This window comes from Cryptomeria japonica, chromosome 5 (assembly GCF_030272615.1).
Source record: "Cryptomeria japonica chromosome 5, Sugi_1.0, whole genome shotgun sequence".
Lineage (NCBI taxonomy): Eukaryota > Viridiplantae > Streptophyta > Pinopsida > Cupressales > Cupressaceae > Cryptomeria > Cryptomeria japonica.
Window position 1 is genome coordinate 40,370,329 of NC_081409.1, and position 20,583 is coordinate 40,390,911.

The following is a 20,583-nucleotide window of genomic DNA, read 5'->3' on the forward strand; positions in this document are numbered from 1 at the left end:
TGAATTTGTGCATTTTAAACAATAATGGGTAGGATTTCAACAAAATGAAATAAACTTTTCAAACTGAAAGATTATGTTTACTAATTCATAATATATATGTTTGATATGTTATTAACTCATAATATTAGAATCATGTATTTGAGAGAAAATGAAATACTAAAACAGAAAATAAAATATAAGCAAAATCTTACTCTTTAGGTTCAAATATAAGCTCCTTAAATACAGCATATGCAGCACCTGCTGCGACAGCCAACCCTGCCAATATAACAAGACTGTAGGAAGCACCTTCGGCAAAAGTTACCGGCTGCTCTGGAATTTGGTCTGTTAGAGGATCAAAAGGATCCTCCTTTTTAGCAACATCTCTATCATGTTTCTGCAGAAATTGATGAATTGAATCAAAACTCATGGTTTCCTGTAATAGTTAAAAATTCTTGAAGCCTCTTTAACAAACTAAAATCTTATTTGCAACAAATATTCAGGGCAAGAACTCTCGCATTGCTTTCAAATTGTCTTCTACATAAAATCAAATCTTAGTATAGCATAATACATACAAAGTACATCATAAGCCACGTACCATACATGTTAAGCAAGTAAACAATATGAAAATAAAAAATAATTGCTAGTAAGAAAATCCTACAAAAAACTATATGGCAGCTTTAAGAGAAAATTAAAAATATAAATATAGAACCTTGTTAGTAAGTAAATACTGGACTTAGTAGAACTTCACATATCTGTTTGAATGATCCTTTTAATGCAGAACCATATAGGCTGGTTAGTACAGGCTAGGCTGTTCATAAGTATGTTCCAGCAATTTCCAGAATTTCTTAGAAGATTCATCCCTGCAAAAAAATCAATGAGTAAGCCCTCTTTTGAGTGAGCTATCCTCTTCAAAGTTCAAATAAATGTTTGCATGCCTAACCTACAAGGGAAAATGGAGGCAGAATAATTGGATTGAACAGATGTGTTAACGTGTTTTTTATGACCGCGTCTAACATAGAATAAAGTCACCAACGGTCACCTTATCCTCTCTTGATCAAGATTAGTCCGTATGCTAGGATTGCTTAAAGTTCAAACGGCTAATTCCAAGGTTCATTCAGTGCGTGGACGTGACTTAGATGTTTGATGGGTTTGCTGATAACCCAAGGGGCCTTATGCGTGTTCAATTGAAGAAAACTCATGCAAGCTCAAGGATTTATGCACGGATGATTTGCAATGAAAGCTCTAGTTTTAAATCTTTTGGATTTTTTCAAATTATGCAGAAAGTAAATGAGAATGGGGTAGAGAGAACTATGCTAAAGCTAATCTAATCTAATCCTAAGAACAGGAGACGGGATAACTCATGCAAAATCAAACCACGCTTTGTTTCGCCAGCAGAGCACAACTACACGAAGGCGGTGCAATCTTCAAAGGGTGCATGGAGGTTTTTTAGATCATCAATATAAACCATCGGATAGAACAACCTTTACTGATGATCAAAGTTAAGTGTATACACATCAAAAGGCTCAGACTAACTTTGCATGGTATACAACAATCAGCTGCACACCAAAAGTATGAGCTCAGATTCTACAACAAGTTATCCTATCAAATCTAGTTCTACTAACAACATATAAGCAAATCTAATCTAATTGAAGAGGGCAAGACCATGCAGATTGCCAAAATAGAACAAGAATGCACCATCAAAATCGAACAATGTATTAAGTTGGCTACTTCACAATCTTGATGTAACAATCTCAGGTAAATATCTCTCCTCTTTTACAAATGAGGGGGGTCACCCCCTTATATAGGCCTCAGGCCATGCAAACCCTAATTAGGATTTCACCCACAAGATTCTCCACTCAAGATGCAATGAGGTGGGAATCGGCAATAAATAACCCATCATGCCCATATACAATTAATTCAAAAGCTACTAATTATTGACTATCTCTCTTTTGCTAACTCCTAACTATTAACCTTTACAAATGAAGAGCCGAGGCTTTATATAGAGAGCCCTTTACAAATTGATGACTCTAATTGACTTAGAATCAATGGCTAGGATTACAAGATAGAAACCCTAATTAGGGTTTGTTATAACAAACTTCCTTAGCCAATGAGAAAATTACATTCAATGTGTGGACCAATAGGAAGTAGGGATAGGTACACCGAAGTTTGTGTCATCCTTGATAAATTAGGTACATTGAATCTGGACATGCTGAGGTGGACCAATCCGACTGGAGGAAAAGTGACTGGGATGCCACCTTGTCTGACATTTGTATCTTGGTTGATCCTCCTCTGTCCTTGATGCGATGAATGATGTACTCCTTGATTCTCTATGTGTTTGATGAGGCTTCCTTACTGTCAAGTTCTTCTTTCTCTGGTAGCATACCTCGCCTTGAAGTGTTGGTAAGGTCATTCTTCTCTATCATTATGTGGGTCTTTTGTGTGGCAAAATGGAGTCTTTTGAGGATAGCCTAGAACTCCTCGAACACTTGTTGCCTTCCAATGCTTTAGAAGCATCTTGAGTCCTCCTCCATGCCTTTGGAACGTCCTTGATGATGATGGGCTTAGAATAGGTCGTCCTTGTCCTGGCTTGATTTTCTTCCATTTGCAAAACAAACCAAAAGATGATTAAGTACACATGATATATTTATCCCAATCATAGCATTTTTTACCTTAAATCGTTAACAAGAAGGCATCAAAATGGAATTCGCTTAAGATCCTCCCTAGGGATAGGCCCTATAAGAATTTCGCTCTGGACCCTTTGGAAGGGTTAGGAGCTTGAAAAATTTTGCTCTAGACCCTTTGGAAGGGTCAGGAGAGATTTTTATGATTAAGTCCAAATTCCATCATTTCTCTACTCCAAAATGCCTCCCAAGTCAAGCATACACTAGTCTTCTCTCCACCAAGGCCTAGGAATCCATCTCTTGGCCTTCATCATGAGAAAATTAGGTGATTTTGGGAATTTCGCTCTGGACCCTTTGGAAGGGTCAAGAGCAAAATTCATTCTTTAGCTCAAAATCCTTACTTTTTGGACTCATAACCTATTCAAATACATGCTTATGGCCATCTTTAAGTCCAATTCACCTTCATCAACGCTTGTCTTAACATAAAATTGAGAGAAAGAGGAGATTTTGAAAATTTCGCTCTGGACCCTTTGGAAGGGTCAGGAGCGAAATTCAAGTTTTAGACTTGATCCTTCATTTCCTTAACTTCAATTCATCTTGCACGGCAAAAATACATCACTCCACCTCCAACCACGCCATAGGAACCAATGTTTTGGCTTCACACAAGGAGAAAATAAGTGTTTTGAGGAATTTCACTCTGGACCCTTTGGAAGGGTCAAGAGCGAAATTCAAGATTTGCTTGTTTTCTCTTACTTAGCTCCATTCTTCTCACTTTGCTCTATCCTTCTCACTTTCGTCTACCTTGACTCTCATCTTTGGATCCCTCTCTCATGAAGGCAACACTTGTTTGACCTCAAAAAGGCCTGAAAGGAGAATTTCGCTAAAAACCATGGCCAAGGACAAGACCTATAGAGAATTTCGTTTTGGACCCTTTGGAAGGGTTAGGAGCGAAATTCAAGTTTTAGCTCAATTCCTTCACATATGGTGGTCACAAGCTATTCAAAGGCATGCCTAGGGGTATCTCCAAGCTTAATTCACCCTGATCCACACTTGGCTTGACACAAAATTGAGAGAAAAAGGAGATTTTGGGAATTTCGCTCTGGACCCTTTGGAAGGGTCAGGAGCGAAATTCACATTCTAGGCTTGACTCTTCATCTCTTCAACTCCAATCTTCTTTGCAAGGCAAATATACACCACTCCACTTGCATCCACGCCATAGGAACCAAGGTCTTGAACCTCATCTAAGGAGAAAATAGGTGTTTTCAAGAATTTCGCTCTGGACCCTTTGGAAGGGTCAGGAGCGAAATTCATGATTTAGGACAAAATCCTTCACTCGTCCACTTCTAATCACTTCCTAAGGCAAAAACATGTCAATCCACTTCCAAATATGCCCAAGGAACTAAGATGTTGGCCAAAACAAGGAAGGAAATGAAGTTAATGGAGAATTTCACTCTGGACCCTTTGGAAGGGTCAGGAGCGAAATTCACATTCTAGGTTGATTTCACACTTCTTTGATCCAATCCACCTTCAAACTTGATCACACTCACCTCTCCTGACCAACATCAAGTCTATTTGCCATCTACTTAGCTCAAAATCCTCACTTTTCAATGCCTTAGGCCAAATAGGGGGTCAAATTGAGGATTTCGCTCCAGACCCTTTGGAAGGGTCAGGAGCTTGAAAAATTTCGCTCTGGACCCTTTGGAAGGGTCAAGAGCGAATTTTACATTTATGCTCAAATTCCTTACATTTTATCACTTCACTTCGCTTCACACAACAAATCTTTCTTCACTACGCCATAAGGACAAGGTTTATGAGGCAAATTAAGACCATGAAGGGGGATATTAGGAAATTCGCTCTGGACACTCTAGAAGGGTCGGGAGCGAAATTTGACATTGCTAGTCTCTTCGTCAGGATTCAGATATGGAATATAACATTTAAGTATAAGTGATACTTTAAGTTATATTCCATATATATTGTCAGGATATTTGAGAGTGGTTTCAGACCTCCAGGAGTTATAATGCAAAATCTAGTTTTTGGAGGATTCTTCAATTTTCCAGACAGTCAAATTTCAGGATCAGGACGACATTCCAGACTTAGCCAAATTTCAGGACATTTGAGGATCAGGATGACATTCCAGACTCCTTAAGGCGAATTCGCTATATCCTTGATGTAAGGTATGGGACCTTAGGAGGACATTATGCATTCAACCAAGGTTTGATTTAGCAACTTGAAGTGCGATCGGATAGTACACAAAAAACACCCTAGGAATGATCTAAATAACCCCTAATCACTCAATTGACCTGACCTCTTGAGGAGATCCACCTAACTCAAGCAGAGCCTGCTATCCTAATGAGCCCCCTAGCGACCCTTCAATGCAAAGACTAATAGCCCAGAACCTAAAAGACCAAGAAAACAAACCCTAGAAAGCAAAAAGTAGGGGTCCCCATTTGCAATGGGGCGATGTGTCAACACGTCACAACAGGTTTGTTACAACAAACTTTTCCTTAGCCAATGAGAAAATTACATTCCATGAATGTGGACCAATAGATATCGGGGGTAGGTGCCTCGGAGTTTGTGCCATCATTGGTGAGTCAGGTACATTGAATCAAGACTTGTTGATGTGGAACTTCTTTGATTGGTGGAGATGACTATGATGCCATCTGGGATGCCACTTCAATTTGCACCTTTGTAGGCTTCATTTGATTGATCTCTTCAACATTCTCTAGTTCGCTCAAAGTAGTGGTGATGGGAGTATTGATATAGCTAAGTCCCTCTATCTTTGCTTGCTTGCCTTGGGATGATTGTATGTCTTCTCCTTAATACTCCTTTGATTCGTTCATGCCTTCAGGGTGCTGTGAGAGTTAATGTTGTGGTTCATGTCTTTGTCTAAGTGAGTGCTCCTTGTATAATCACCTTCTTATGCTTGTCTTATGAAGTTCCCTCAAGTGTATCTTCCTTGCAGCTTGATCTTGATGTTGACATTTACTTGTTTTGATCCTCTTCCAACGTGATTCTCTTCATTTCTTTCTTCATTTTCTGCAAAATAAACAAATAAGTATCAAACACACATGATTTATAGCCTTTCATATTCCTATTTAATCAAAGTACATGCTATAGGTGCAATTTGGTCATATTAGGAGGCATTATACATATCTTCAAGGAATTTCGCTCTAGACCCTTTCCAAGGTACATGCCTCAAAATCCACTCCTAAACCTTTGGAAGGTACATAACTTGATGAATTCGCTCTAGACAGGCTGCAAGGTACATGGATAAATAAATTCGCTCCAAAGCTCTTCCAAGGTACATCAATTGGGTAAGTTCGCTCTAGGAAGAGTGTGAGGTACATACTTAATAAAACTCACCCTCAATCATCAGCAAGGTACATGATTAGATGAATTCGCTCATTGTCCTTTGAGAGGACAAGGTCTAAAGTGCAGCTCACTCACTGTCCTTCCCAAGGACAGGAACTATATTGAAATTTGTTGGCTGGCATCCTGAAAAGGTGCATTCTTATCAACTTGTTTGGGGAGTCAAGACAAAGGGGTTCGCTCCACGTCCTCTCTAAGGACAGGCCCTATAATAAAAGATTTTGCTCCATGACCAGGCCTTGGACAAGGACAAGTTAGGTGAACTTGCTCTAAGTCCTCTCTAACGACAAGACTGATATATAACAGTTCGCTCTGTGATCATGGTGAGGACAGGCCTTGAAAACTTGCTCCATAACCTAAAGGAGGATTTTGCTCTATGTCCTTAGTAAGGACAAGACTTATCATTGAAAATTCGCTCCACACCCTTGGGAGGACAGGCCTGATATGATAGTTCGCTCTGAAAGGTCAGCAAGAACAAGGTTAAGGGGTTTCACTCTAGGACCTTAATGAGGACATGAACAAGTTAAGATTTTCGCCCTAAGACTGGCCTAAGGACAGGCCCTAAAATGCATTTTACTTTGTGTCCTCTCTAAGGACAGGACTTATAACATGTTTTGCTCTAAGTCCTTCATGAGGACAAGACCTAAAAGTGTAGTTCGCTCTGTGTTCTTGGCAGGGACAGGACCTAAAACAAATTTCACTTCTTGACCAAGGTAAGGAAATGAATCAAGATCGCTTTAAGACCATTGTAAGGACAAGGCATAAGTTCGCTCTTGGACCCTTCTAAGAATATGATCAAGTTCGCTCAACCATCAGTAAAGGCATGCAGATCAGCAAGGACAAGGTAATCGAATGATCTCACCCAATGTCCTTTGGAAGGATAGGACCTATCAGCATTTTTCGCTCTAAAACCACCCTAATGACAAGCTTCAAAAGAGGAACTCGCTCTATGTCCTTTGGAAGGACAAGCTTCAAAACATAATTCACTCCATGACCTCAAGGAGGACAGGCCCTATCAAAACTCGCTTCATGCTCTATCCAAGGACAAGGTCTAAGTTGATGCAAGATATAAAGTGAAAAAAAACTCGCTCCAACCCCTTGATGAAGATTTTGCTCCATGTCCTTACTAGGGACAAGGAAGGGACAAGGCAAAGACACATTCAAATTCACTCAATGACCATCAGCAGATCGCTCTGGAAGGTCACCAAGGACAAGGTCAAGGTAGGTAAATTCGTCCAATGTCCTTTCCAAGGACATGACCTATAACAATTTTTCGCCCAAAGACCAAGGTAAGGACATGAATTAAGTTGAAGATTTCGCTCACCAACCCTCCTAAGAACAAGGCTCACAATGCATTTCACTCTTATACTCTACTAAAGACATGACAAAACTCGTTCCAAGAGACATACTTAAGTTCGGTCAACCATCAGCAAGGAGAAAACTGCAAGCAATTTCGCTCAATGTTCTTAGTGAGGACAAGATTAAGAGAAACTCACTCATTGTCCTTTGGAAGGTACATCACCTGAGTGAACTTCTTGCCCTAAGACTTTGGCAAGGACATGAATTAGGTTGGGAAATTTAAGGACACCATTCAAACAACCAAGGCTTGTTGAAGTATGATTAAATAACACAAGAAACCTAGGCATGATACAAAGGAGTCCTTCTTTTTACCTATCATGCTCAACTCACTTTATTTTCTTAGATCCTCATTTCAATCATAACCCTGCAAACAAGATACAAGTCATCCATTTCAAAAGCCTTAACAACTGACTGTCTTTACTCCAATCTCAGGAGACCACTCTAACTTGATGAACCCTCTGGCTACTTGAGAGACTCTATCTCTTCAATGCAAAGATTAATAGCAACTCTAAGGCTGACCAACAACTAAGCTAAGAGGACTGCCCCTAGAAAGCGAAAAAGTGGGGGTCCCCATTTGCAATGGGGCGATGTGTGAATACCTCACAACACTATGTTCATACCACTTGAAGTTTGTTGATTGAAAATTACAGTGTGTGGTCAAAGTGAACTTAATTAGAAGTAGAACTTAACTTCAATCATTGTATGCTCATCGTTCATAATGTTGGTGTGCATAGGTGATGAGAAAATCTTTCGTATACCTTAGAAGATTTGCACCATCTTTGTGTAATTATTCCTTATGGTGAAGCAAAGTATGGTTTGGCTTCACTAAGTTGTTATCAATTTCTTGCATTAGTAGTGTTAGAATTAGATTCCTAAACCTTACCTCTTTTGCATTTATTCAAAAAACATTGTTAGAGTTAGGATCAAGCACTCGTATTGCTAAATCATAAGTTAATTAAATTGCAGTGATTGCATTCCTAAAACTAATTGTCCTTAAGTTGATCAATCTTAGAAAAAAACGTAAGTCCCTTTGTGTAACCAACAATATCTCATTATGAAAGATCCCCAACCCAATTCTAACCAAATCTGATCCAAACCAATTGTTTGTTTTGCTGATAAAGTCTTTGGCCAGCGTATGTTAAGTGGGGGTTTGACTAATTTCTTTGTTTTGTTTGGGTTTTTGAGAGTTTTTGAACAATGTTTTGAATGCTAAGTGAAAGAAATAGCTGATACCATATACAATAATGCATAACATATTAAGAAGGCAATTATGATAACTTTCTTTCACTTAAAAAGACCGATGTACATACCTTTAATTGAGCATAAAAGTCATACGAATTTCCAGCAGATAGAATATAAGAAATCAGCTCTAATATTAGCTACAACTCCAAATACACCCTAGGGTTTGATACCCTTGTTTCCAAAATGGAGTGGCTGGCTGAAAATAAGCTGGAAATGAGTGGTAATGACCTCTAAAAGGTATGCCCTGCAATTAATTGATAGAAACCTGCCCTCAAAGTGATAAATCTGCACTAAAATCTCCAATGAAGGCTGTCAAATGCACTCTGAAGCTAAATATTGGTATAACCTGTCACCCAGAGAGATGGGTTTTCGTCCAAATCTCCAAATTCTTCCAGAAGTTTGAATTCCTGGAAGCTCCAAGCTACTAAAACCCTCAAGTTTGCTGCTGATCTAAAAATTGGAAGCATAAGAATGAATCCAAATGATAGGCAAAATGCCTTTTTATCTATTTTGGGGTTACTATTTGGCCTTAAAATCTGAAAATATCCTTGAGGGTCTAATTTTTCATTGTGAACCTGACCCCCTTTTAAAAAACAACTTAAGTTACTAGGATGGGAGGCACTTTTCACTATTCCTCTTATGTTTCTCTGTTACTATTCACTTTTTACTATTCACATAAGGCCAACTTTAATATGTCAATTTTAATCATAGGTTCACCCCAAAACTCCAAACTGAAAGGCTCGCAAAGCTTCTTGCTGAGTTCCACAACCCTCGGTTGGGTCCCCCAAACCACCCTGTTGACCTACAAGACCCCGATGATAGGCCAATCCCTGCTCAATTGCCTGTCACCTAGGAAGGGTACATTACACATTAGACCATTGAGCTTATCCACACGTCAAGACCGGACTTGGAACCTTGGAATCTCCTCATATGATCACAAAGTTTAGCATTAGAGGAGATTTTGTTCAACAGAGGATAAGATACCTTGGTATTTTATTTGTGTATGAAGTGCATAAAAAACACATCAACTGTAATGTTGCAGATCTTGAACTTACAAATATGTTTTTTTGGCAGATTAATTTGTGTAGACAATGAGAAAATCAATGCATGTCTCAACATATAAGTAATAAAAGTTAAAGTACCAATAGTATGGGATACCACAATAATGGCCTAAAACTGAGATCTTGCTGGTTTTAGAAATGTTGGCTAAATAATTGGCCAAACACACTCAAAAATATAGGCTGTTTTTTTAATCAATATTGCATGGCATCTGAACCAACCAAACAATATAGACACAATGTTTTTATATTCTCAAAAAGTTATTTACAAAGAATATAATTTCATTCGTAAAATGAAAATCATGCAAGGAAAAGAGCGAGAAATTCTCCACAAGACAAGCTGCCAAGGCAAAGGCACACTATGACAAGCTGAATATTACAACATGCAGAGGTTTGCAGCTGGTAACATGTTTGAATCTAAGTTGCTGGTTCGGGTTCGGGCACCAGTTTGCATTCAAGAACCTAGTACGCCAATATGGCAAAATTCTGAAAAGCGGTTTGGGTTTGTTAGTTCAAAAACAATGTAAAAATTTTATATATATATATATATATATATATATATATATATATATATGCAGCCTAGAAGCATGAATTCAGATTCGAATGTCACAGCATCATATAAACAACAAAACCCACATTAACTTGTAATAATAGCATCATGATCATACCATCATAGCATCATATACATCAAGTTCAATATCAAAATGACAAAATAATAATATCAAGTTCAAGTATTATTGTTTCAACAATTAGAACTATAGTTTTAATTTTTAAAGTTTAATCATCAAATGGATTCTCTAAGTCATCAACATCATCATTTTCATCCTCCTCATCATTGACATTGACATTAGATGAACCAATGTCAATGCCACTTGTACTTGCACTATTGGTTTGATCACTTTCCAATTCATCAAATGCAACAAGCTAAGAAGTGGAAGCATCCAAGTCAGTATGCTCTAGCTCTATATCCCACATCTTCAACTCCCCTTGCTTGTAGTAATGTTGCTTGTGTGAAAAAAGAAGCAAGTTAGAACACACATATACTAAATTCTCTGCTCTTTTTTATTGCAATCTATTGCGCTTTACTGACTGGATGAAAGAATATGTGCTCCAATTCCTTTCTGATGCAGATGAACTAGCAACCTATGTAGACATAGTAAACAATTAAAGATATAAATTTATAAAATTAAAAATTACTACCAACCTATGAAGACAAAGTAAAATATAAAAAAAAATATTTGAGATAAAATTTTGACTACAAGAGGTTGTAGGTTTTGGAAGCATGTGCCATGGAAGTAACACCAACTATGAGCATCCTTCTTGAATCTATGACGAAGAGCGTCAACACTTAGACCATTTACATTTGCAAATGCTATGAACTCATTTATAATCACATCATCTTCAAGGTAGAGTCTAAGGAATGCTTCCTTGTACCCATCAGACACTTCTAAATATCTCCATTGTGCAAGCCTTGCTGGTTGATCAAGAAACCGATTGCTATAGTACTTTGGTGTCAAGGCATAGGCAAGAAGATGTAAAAGAGTGGTCATCGTATTCCACCTTTCTACAACAATTGCTTGCACTTGTTTGAAGAATTGCTCCTTGGGGTCTTGCTCTTTTGCATTTATAATGCACTTCATCTGCTCAACCATTGAGTCAATTAAATCTCTCCAATGCAAGGCCTATCCATGTTAGTGTACTGAATCATGCTCATACTGGGCTCGGTGAAACTAAGGAGATATTTCAAACAAAGAAGAAATTTCCAGTGTTCCACGGGCGTTGAGGACGGGGGGACGAATGGGACGCGTTTCCGGGACGGGGGGACCAAGGGCCTAAATTTGGGGACGGCGGGGGAACGGTGGGGGGACGGCGACGGGGGGGGTGGCGGGGTGGTGGTGCTCATATATATACATATAGTACTTGAAAAACTAGTTTTGAAAAGATGTATAACAGTATAACAGTATAAGAATTAGATTTCAAATGAAACTATAGGAAATACCAAGATTAGTAGATTACTTAGATTAGTGATACGTAACTAATTGCTAAATGCTAATTGCTAAAACTAAAAGTAAATAAAATTTGACAAATGAAATTGTCAAATTGGAGATTTCTCATTTCTATCATATGAATATCGAAAAAGGAAAACGAAAAATATGAATATCTGATGCCATTGCGAAGTCTATAATAATAAAGATGATTACATGATTCATCATTACAATGAGTAGCCAAATACAAATACGTGTAGCAATAGCATTACAAAAGAGATGAGTCAAATACAAAATGACAAAACTGAAAAGTGAAAACTCAAACTGTAGCTAATGGAGGCCTCTAATCATCTGCAAACTCCTCCTCACTGGAACTGCTGGACTCCTGAGGATCAAGGTCCCTCAAGCTCACACCAACTAGCCCTGCATCTGAAGTGGTAGGATCATCCTCATCAATCTGTGAAGGCTCCTCTGGCTCTACATCCCATCGTGCCGCTGGACTCTCCTTGTACATAAGTGTCTTGCGGTCAATGAGACGCAAAGCACTGTGTACAGCCACAAGCTTCTCTGCTCTCTTAGAGGTAAGTCTGTTCCTCTTAAGAGAGTGGATGAAGCTATATGTAGACCAGTTCCTCTCAGCAGCTGAAGAACTGGAAACCTGGGATAGCAGACGGATGGCTAGAGTGGTGGTCAAAGATTTCGGGCCATGACATTTCCACCACAAAAGTGGGTCCTCCTGTGCCATAATGTCTATATCCATCTTTGCCGCATCTGAATAACCTCTAAGAGTGGCAAATCTTCCCCACTCAGTGCGCATTGTGTCGGCATCTCTGGAATCAAACATCTTCTCTATGCACCTAAAGAAACCCGCCTTCACCTCATCATCCTCAATCGGTGTCATTCTACCCGGTCTAGCCTTGTACCACTTAGGATTCAAGGCAAAGGCAGCCATGTGCAAAGGAGTGTTCAACTTGTCCCATCTACTCTGAATGATAGGCTGGATTTGCTCATTGTAGAATGCTAGAGAGGGGTCCTTCACTCGCACAGCAGCCCTCATCTGGCCAAGCATAGAGTCAATGCACTCATACACCTCTCCAAGGTTAGGTGCATCCCCATCCCCATATCTGATCACCTGGAATACTGGAGAAATGATGGAGACAATGTATTTCGCATCAGTCCAAAACACATCACTCTTCACTATCTCCTTCACCCTTCTCCCCTGCTCTATCTTGGCCTTAGCCCACCTATTCCACTCATTAGTCATAACCATGAGTTGCAATGCCTCTTGCAACTCAATCATTCTCTCCAAGAGAATGAAATAGGATGCATATCTAGTCTCAACTGGTTTCAAGAACTCCTTCTTCGCGAAGGTCCTGAAGAGTGCATGTGAAATGTGGTGGTTGCAGATAAACATCTGCACATCTCTCGCATCGGTGACCACTCCTCTAATCCAGTCAATCTTCCCCATGTCCTTGAGTGCATTGTTCATGGCATGCACACAACATGGGGTCCACCAAATGTGTCTATAGGCTGCCTCAACGAGTCTCCCTGCTGCTCTACACACATAGGCTGCATCTGTCACTACTTGGACCACATTTTGTGGCCCAACCTCCTCAATAGCCTCCCTGAGGACCTGAAACTGGAAATCAGCATCTTTACGATGCCCTGTACAATCAACTGCTCTAAGGAAGTATGGGCCCTCTGCACATGTGACCATGACGTTGATGAGTGGACGATGGCTAATGTTCGTCCACCCATCCATAACTATGCTGCACCCCGATGCCACCCAACATGCCTTCATCTTCTCCATCAAAATATTGATCTTGGAATAGCTTTTATCCAAGATCGAGGTCCTCATTTTCGTCTCCCCTGGTGGCACATAAGATGGTCCTCCCTTGGCCACCATATCTATCATCTTCCTATAATAAGGAGACCGTGAAACATGAAATGGAATGCCATTGGCAAAGAAGAAATTGCCAATGGATTCATCTATCTCATCTCTCAGCTGCACATTAAACATATCAGCAATGGGGTTGCTCTGTGGTGTATGCAACTTACATTTCCCAGCCTTGGCAGCAGTAGAAGTGGAAGTAGATGGAGATCCAAACATCATTCCTCCCGCCTGCGAAGCATGATAAGTATGTGGCACTGGCACATTCTGGCTGTCGTGAAGTGATGCCCTAGCAGACAAAGTAGTAGGCATTGAAATATTTGTGTCATCTGGAACCCCCCAAAGCCTGTTAAACTCAATTCTGTAATGTATATTTTTGGGTTCCTCCAAAAACTTACAATGTTTCACGCCTTTTCCTCTCCAAAATAGAAAGTGTGCATTCACCCTGCTAATGCTACCAAACCATTCTCTGTCACAAATATTGCACTTCCACTTCCTTGTTCCCCCACTTGAATATGATGCAGTGCCTTGTACTGATATTTGTGAAGCAAACTGTTTTAGAGGAGACTTAGGATCAAAATGACCCCTAGCATATGGTGCCAACAACTCTGAAGGGCAACCTGTACTAGCTGCTGCACTTGCCATAGAACTAGATTGGGCTCCAGGATCAGCCCCATGGTCACCCCCCTCATTTTCAGGTTCAAATTCTGAATCATTCTCACTATGAGAATGGATTTCCATGTTATCTTCACTCATGCCTTGGGAGCTCATTGTGAAATTTTCAAATTGACACTGCATTTCACAAAATAAAAATAAAATCAGCCTTGTTTAACAATGTATTTTTAAATTTTTTTCCTATTCATCTCAAAATGAGATTTGATGTTGAATCTTGAGGGCAAAATGATGAATCATTTTGCCCTCAAGATTCAACATCAAATCTCATTTTGAGTCTTGAAATGAATAGGGAAAAAAAATTAAAGAAACCAAAAATGACATAGAACAATGAAAATCAGAAAGTAAAACAAAAAAAAAACAAGAAGAAGTTGAAAATCCCTACCTTGTGCTTGAAAAATCTCTCCAAAATGTAGAAGAATCTTCTTCTTCCTCTTCTTCTTGCTTCTTCTAGCTCCTATCACGCTTGTAGTCACTTTTCTCACCCCTTCAATCAATCTTCTTCAAGTATTTCCTCCTCTTCAAGCTGCTGGAAAAAAAATCAGTTTTGCAAAATGAGAGTGAAATCCAAAATAAACATGCTTTTGTGTTGTTTTGGGGGGTAGGGTGGGGCCCACGTCCAATTAGGGTTACCCCTTAACCCCCCCCAAAAAGCACATGTTATAAAAAACTTAAAAAAATAAGCAAAAATGTCTTTTAATCGCGTGGGAACGCGGGAAACGCCTGGGCGTCTCCCCGTCCCTCGAGAGACGCCCAGCCCGTCCCTCGAGAGACGCCTGGACGTCTCTTGAGGGACGGGGAGACGCCCAGGAGTCTCCCACGGAGATGCCCAGACGTCCCCCAAGAGACGCCCAGACGTCTCCACGTCTCCCTAGGAGACGCGGAGACGCGTCCACGTCCCGGCGGAGTTTGGGTGGTGGTGGCGGGACGGCGGGGGACGTCGCGTCCCCGTCCCCGCGTCCCCGAGACGTCTCTGACGGGGGGACGCGCCCAAAAAGGGGGGGGACGCGTCCCCGTGGTTCACTGGAAATTTCACAAGATCCCACCATGAGTCATCCAATATACTTTGCCTAATTCTTGTTGCCCTTTTAGTGCTGCTTTGCTTCCATATAGCCCAGTTTTGGTTGATCTCAATATTACAAAGTGCCACTTTAACTTTCACAACTCATCTCAAGGCAATTGTGTTAGATGCAAAACGGGTCTCAACAACCTATAACAGAAATTAAAGCCAAAATGATTAAAAAACAAGGACAAACTTTAAAGAAGAATACACATTATAACTTACACAATCAAATTATGAACATTGTAAATCAAATAATCAAAAAAAGTAAAATTAAATTACTATTTCACTTACCTTCAATAGCTCCAAACTCAAAAAAATCTAAAATCCCTTGAGACATGGTGGTTTGTGATGAACATCTAGATGTCCTCAGCATCTGCATACACCTATTTGATCCAATCAATTTTATTCCTGATATTTTGTAGCATAAGATTGAGTGAATGGACCGCACAAGGTGTCTAAAACATGTGGTCATAGCGTTCCTCAACCAACAAACCAGCAGCTCTACAATTTTTTGCATTGTCCATTATGACTTGAACAACATTACAAGGTCCCGCTATCTCAATGGTAGAGATGAGAATATCAGCAATAAATTGTCCCTCTTTTACATGGCCCTCACAATCCACAGCTTTCAAAAACATTGAGCCTTTAGGGGACACCACTATGACATTGATCAAGGGACGATTTTTGGAATCTTTCCACCCATTTGAAACAATGGATACACCTGTCTCAACCCATGAATCCCTTATTGGTTCCAATGCACCTTAAACCCCCTTCACCTCTCTTTCCAAAATGGTTCCACATACTTTCTGATAACCTAGGCCCTTATAGCCTCTTGGAGCTTCGTTAACACTTTTGAACATCTTTTTCCAATATGGGGAGCAAACAACATTGAAAGCTAACTCATTTGCATGTATGCATTTTGCTACATCTTGGTCAACAATGTATTGACTCTCATTTTGAAGTGCAGTTTCGAAAATCCCCTTTGATCTTTTGCATGCAATGGGTGCCTCACTTCCAAGTTCAGTTGTGGAATAAAAGGGATGGTTTTCTACTACAATATTGGGATAAGATAGGGGCTGCATTCCATTTGTTTTTTTTGGAATGGTTTGATTTAATCTATGGGCTTCTCTCTCTTCTACTTCTCCATGCTCCCTAATATATTTTAAGACGGTCTCTTGTGGTATAGCCACACCATTTTTTCTAGGGCATTTTTTCATGCCTCTTCCAAGTATTTCACACAAATGGCCTACCACCCGTTAATATAAACTATTACATTCTTTATCGCATCCTTAGCATTTCCATCGGAATCCCCCACCACCTAGAAGTGGTAATATATGTTGAAAATAAATAGCCAGTTCGGATTATACTTGATTAAATTTTAATGTTGCCTAGTGGCAATTAAAATTTAATAACTTAAAGCGATTACAATATGAGATTGGTCCTATTTGGGTGTAACGTGCTAAGGCAACATGTAACTTGTGATGAAATGATAGGTCAAGACCTATTCATGTAACTTGTAAACAGAATTCGAATTTATTGTATTTTGGTGCCAAGTTTATTATAGCCGACTAAGGCAAATAAGTTACTTGTATCTCCTATATAAACAAGGCGACGTAATCCATTCTAAACACACTCATGCATTCATCCAATTCAGCAATCTAATCTGCAAGCAATTCAAGACACAACGAATATACATTGAGGGCCTGCCGTTATACTCTGGGGTCAGGGAACTCACCTTGAAGAATAGCGAATTCATTCTAGTGTGTGAATCCAGTCAAGGGTGACGATTATCACCAGATTGAAGGACAAGTCAAATAGTTGGGATCAGAATTCAAGATTCAAATAAGTCCGTTTGTTCATGCCCTAAGTGGGCAAATTTGTACTTGGCTATCCCTTGACATTAATATAATCTAATCTGAATCTTGTTGCTGGGTTTTTCCTCCAAGAGGGAGGTTTTCCCAAGGTACTGTTGTGTTGTTCTTGTGTTGTTTCTAACTGTTATGTGTTGCATTTTTAGTTTCAGTTATTTACATTCAGTCTGATCACTAAAAACTAACAGTATAATGTCAACATACTTCCATAGAGGAGAATTTGGATCTGATCTCTATTTTTGTTGTTCATTTGTGCCTATCGAGGAAGAGGTAGATGCCATTCTAGTTTCTATGGCAAGAAATTATATGAACACATTCAAATACAAAAACAAAATAATGAAAAAAAAAGGTAAACTAAACAAATAATGTTTCATGTTTTTAAAACAAAAATGGTTGAAAAAAATGCACAAACTCTTTCAGCCAATGGAAACTTGCAAATTTGTAGAAATGATGTTGCAACACTTGTTCAAGCTTCAAAAATCGATCTTCAACTCCAATTTGATGTTGGAAGCCAAACTTTGCTCAACCTGCAATGAAAAAACTAATGTTTGCAAAACAAATGAGGAAAACTAAACTTAGTTTGTGTTTTAAATGTCACTTTTAGGGTTATATTTTCCTTCTCCAAGTGGTGGATTCCAAAAAAAAAATTCACTTTTTGGGTGCCTAGGAGCTCGGCCGCTCGAGTTCGCCCAAGCCGAACTAGCTCGCTTGGGCATGGACCCTACCCAGACCCGTAGGTGAACCAAACTAGGATCCGGATGTAATGTCCCCTTTTCCACTCTAATTTGTTTTGGGGGCCGTTAACCTATTCCAAAGACCCGTAGGCTAGTCGGAAGCAGAAATTAGGGTTTCCTACATCTAGGAGGATGTTTCTACAATTTCGAAGGCTTACATGTTGGAATTTGTCATTTTGGATTCTGGATTCCTTCTGGGTTTTCAGAAAGCTTCGCAGTGAGGGTACATGCATAGCAAGTTATGGAGTTTGACCAACTTACTATTTTTAGTAAGTGGAGGCAGAAGCAGTTGAGTTCTCTGGATTTTTCTGGGTTTTCTGAGAGCTTTGCGATGGTATAACATGCAAACCAATCTGAGGACCTTTAATAAGTTTGGCAGTTGTTGAGAATGTGGTAAAAATCACTTTGGAAACACTTGCTATTTTTAGCAGTATGCTATTTATAGTAAGTATTGTTTTTGCCAGTGCTATTTTTGGCAGGGATTCTGCAACTCAGCTCAGTGGCTATTTCTAGCAGTATTATTTTGGCAAGATCCTATATTCACTCAGATGACTATTTTTAGCAATTTAGTTCAGAGCTACAACTCTATTCAGTTTTGGTGATTTCCAGCACTTCCATCTTCGGCTCAATTTGGCAATACTCAGTATTTGAAGAGAAGGTATTTTTAATATATTAATACCTTAGGCATGAGGTATTAATATTTGATTATTTTATGGATGGACGACTTAGTAGGGGAGAAAATATTAATTTTATCCTAAGTCTATTTGGGCGAAATTTGCATATGACTTCAAGGGGGTCATTATGGTGTTAATAATTAAATCATAACTCTAAGGCAAATGGGGAGATTTTCTATGTATATTGCCTTAGTAATATTTTTTATTTAGAAGTCATAGTTGGGCGCCCACTTTACACTTTATTTTATGACACTTATATTTATTAAAAAGGGCGATTTTGGGTGAATGTGAGTTGGGCGAACTTGTGCAAAGAAATGAAATGAAATGCAACACCAAATGTGGATGAAATGGAATGGCATTTGGTTTGGGCGCATTTGGAGAGCATTTGAATTTGAATTTGGCTAGCAAAAATTTATAAATATAGGCCTTGGGCTCTCATTTGTCATCCATTAATATTTGTAATGAAGTGCTACCGAAATGGTGTCAGAGTTGAGCTTCGAAGTTGAGAGCTTCCTAGCAATCATCAGTTTTGTACTTGAAAGACAGTGCCTAGCTGATTATTTGTGACTATCTTTCATCCAGAGAGATAGACTGTGCTGATCGAAGTGATTGGGAGATTTTAAGTTTTTGGTGTGTTGGGTGTGCTTCCAGTTTGTTGGTTTTTGGAGTGGCTGTAGGTGATTTTCAGTCATATCTTCCTACTCAAGTGTTTGTTTGTTCTGGGTATTTTCTCATTCATTTCCTATGTCATGAGCAATTCATCTTGTAAGTTCTCGTTGGTTTTCTTGGAGTACTGAATTTTATTATGCAATTCGAAGTTTTCTGCTGTAAACGCTTTATGTTGGGAGTGCTTTGGGTTGCGTGCCATGGGTTTGGGCATTGTTAGTTGATATCTTTCATTTCCATCCTTATCGCCATCATTGTATCTCTCATTTGCATCTGTTTGGAGGTGATTTTGACGACTGTGGAAAGAGTTATGAGAAAATTAGTGAGTTCTTAGCTTGCTGGTCTGTGTGTTTTCAGCATGTTGGGAGTATATCAGATTTAGAGATTTTCCGTTTTGGAGTGTCTTCTTGTGTGGAATTGGTTATTGGGTGTGTGGGTTCTTTTGTGTGGAGAGAAAGTGATCTTGGTAATTGTTTGCAGGTGTTGGTTCTTCATTCTTATCTTCTATGATTCATATTGTAATACTGGTAGTAGTACTAACAACAATTTCTTTGATCTCTCCTAGTCCCACTGCTCAAGTGGAAGAGGCTGGCCTTGCCGCTTAGTTTGGACAGTGATTCTAGTAATTTTGTAATCCATGTTCGCATTGTAAAGCTGATTAGTAGTACTAGCAGCTATATACTTGGGTTGTTGTTCTTTGGCCCACTACATAAGTGGAAGAGGCTGGCTTGCCGCCTTCTTATCTATTGTAACTCTGTCCTCCCGCTGAATAAGCGGTTGAGTTGATTGTAATCTCATTTTCAGTCCTCCCGCTAAATAAGCGGTGGAGTTGATTGCTATTTCATTTCTAGTCCTCTCGTTGCATAAGCGTAGAGTGATTGTTCTTCAATTTCTTGCATCATCCTTGGCTGGTTTACCAACAAGAAATTTTTAATATTCTCCATATCCCGCTAAAAAGTGAAAGGGGTTGGCTTGCCGCCCAAGCATTGTATTATTTCTAGTTATTTGAAGCTAACGATCCCCTCAACACCGTATGCTCTCACCTTCCCATATTGGGCACTTGGTGATCAGAAAGTGCAAGGGTTCCAATTTCAGCATTATTGTATCTCGATTTCCTAACCTTACCGGGTTCTTGTTGTGATTGTAACTGGAAATAAATTGAAAAAAATTGTGGGAATATTACACCAACCCAGACCGGACTGGTATCCTTAGCAGGCTAACCATGCAACCTAGGTTTGAATCATTCTTCACTCAAAAAGCACGCTACAAAAATAGTTCATGCACACTAGTGGACACCTATGAAAGAGGATTGAGTTTGTGATTTTCAATTTAAACACATCGGGATGCCGAATTTTTCTTATTCAAAGTTGTCAATGCAAAATAAATTCTCTCTGAATGG

At 39.3% G+C, this 20,583-nt stretch overlaps 1 protein-coding gene across 6 annotated transcripts in view; it reads right to left on the bottom strand.

Moving 5' to 3' along the window:
• The window catches only part of LOC131057404 (probable mitochondrial import inner membrane translocase subunit TIM21), a 122,895-nt gene that overhangs the window by 56,423 nt on the left and 45,889 nt on the right, over positions 1-20,583 (bottom strand). For all 6 annotated transcript variants that reach the window (XM_057991578.2, XM_057991577.2, XM_057991576.2 and 3 more), the window contains one exon: positions 192-373. In XM_057991578.2, the coding sequence (XP_057847561.1) occupies positions 192-373 (182 nt within the window). The remainder of the gene's footprint in view (positions 1-191; positions 374-20,583) is intronic.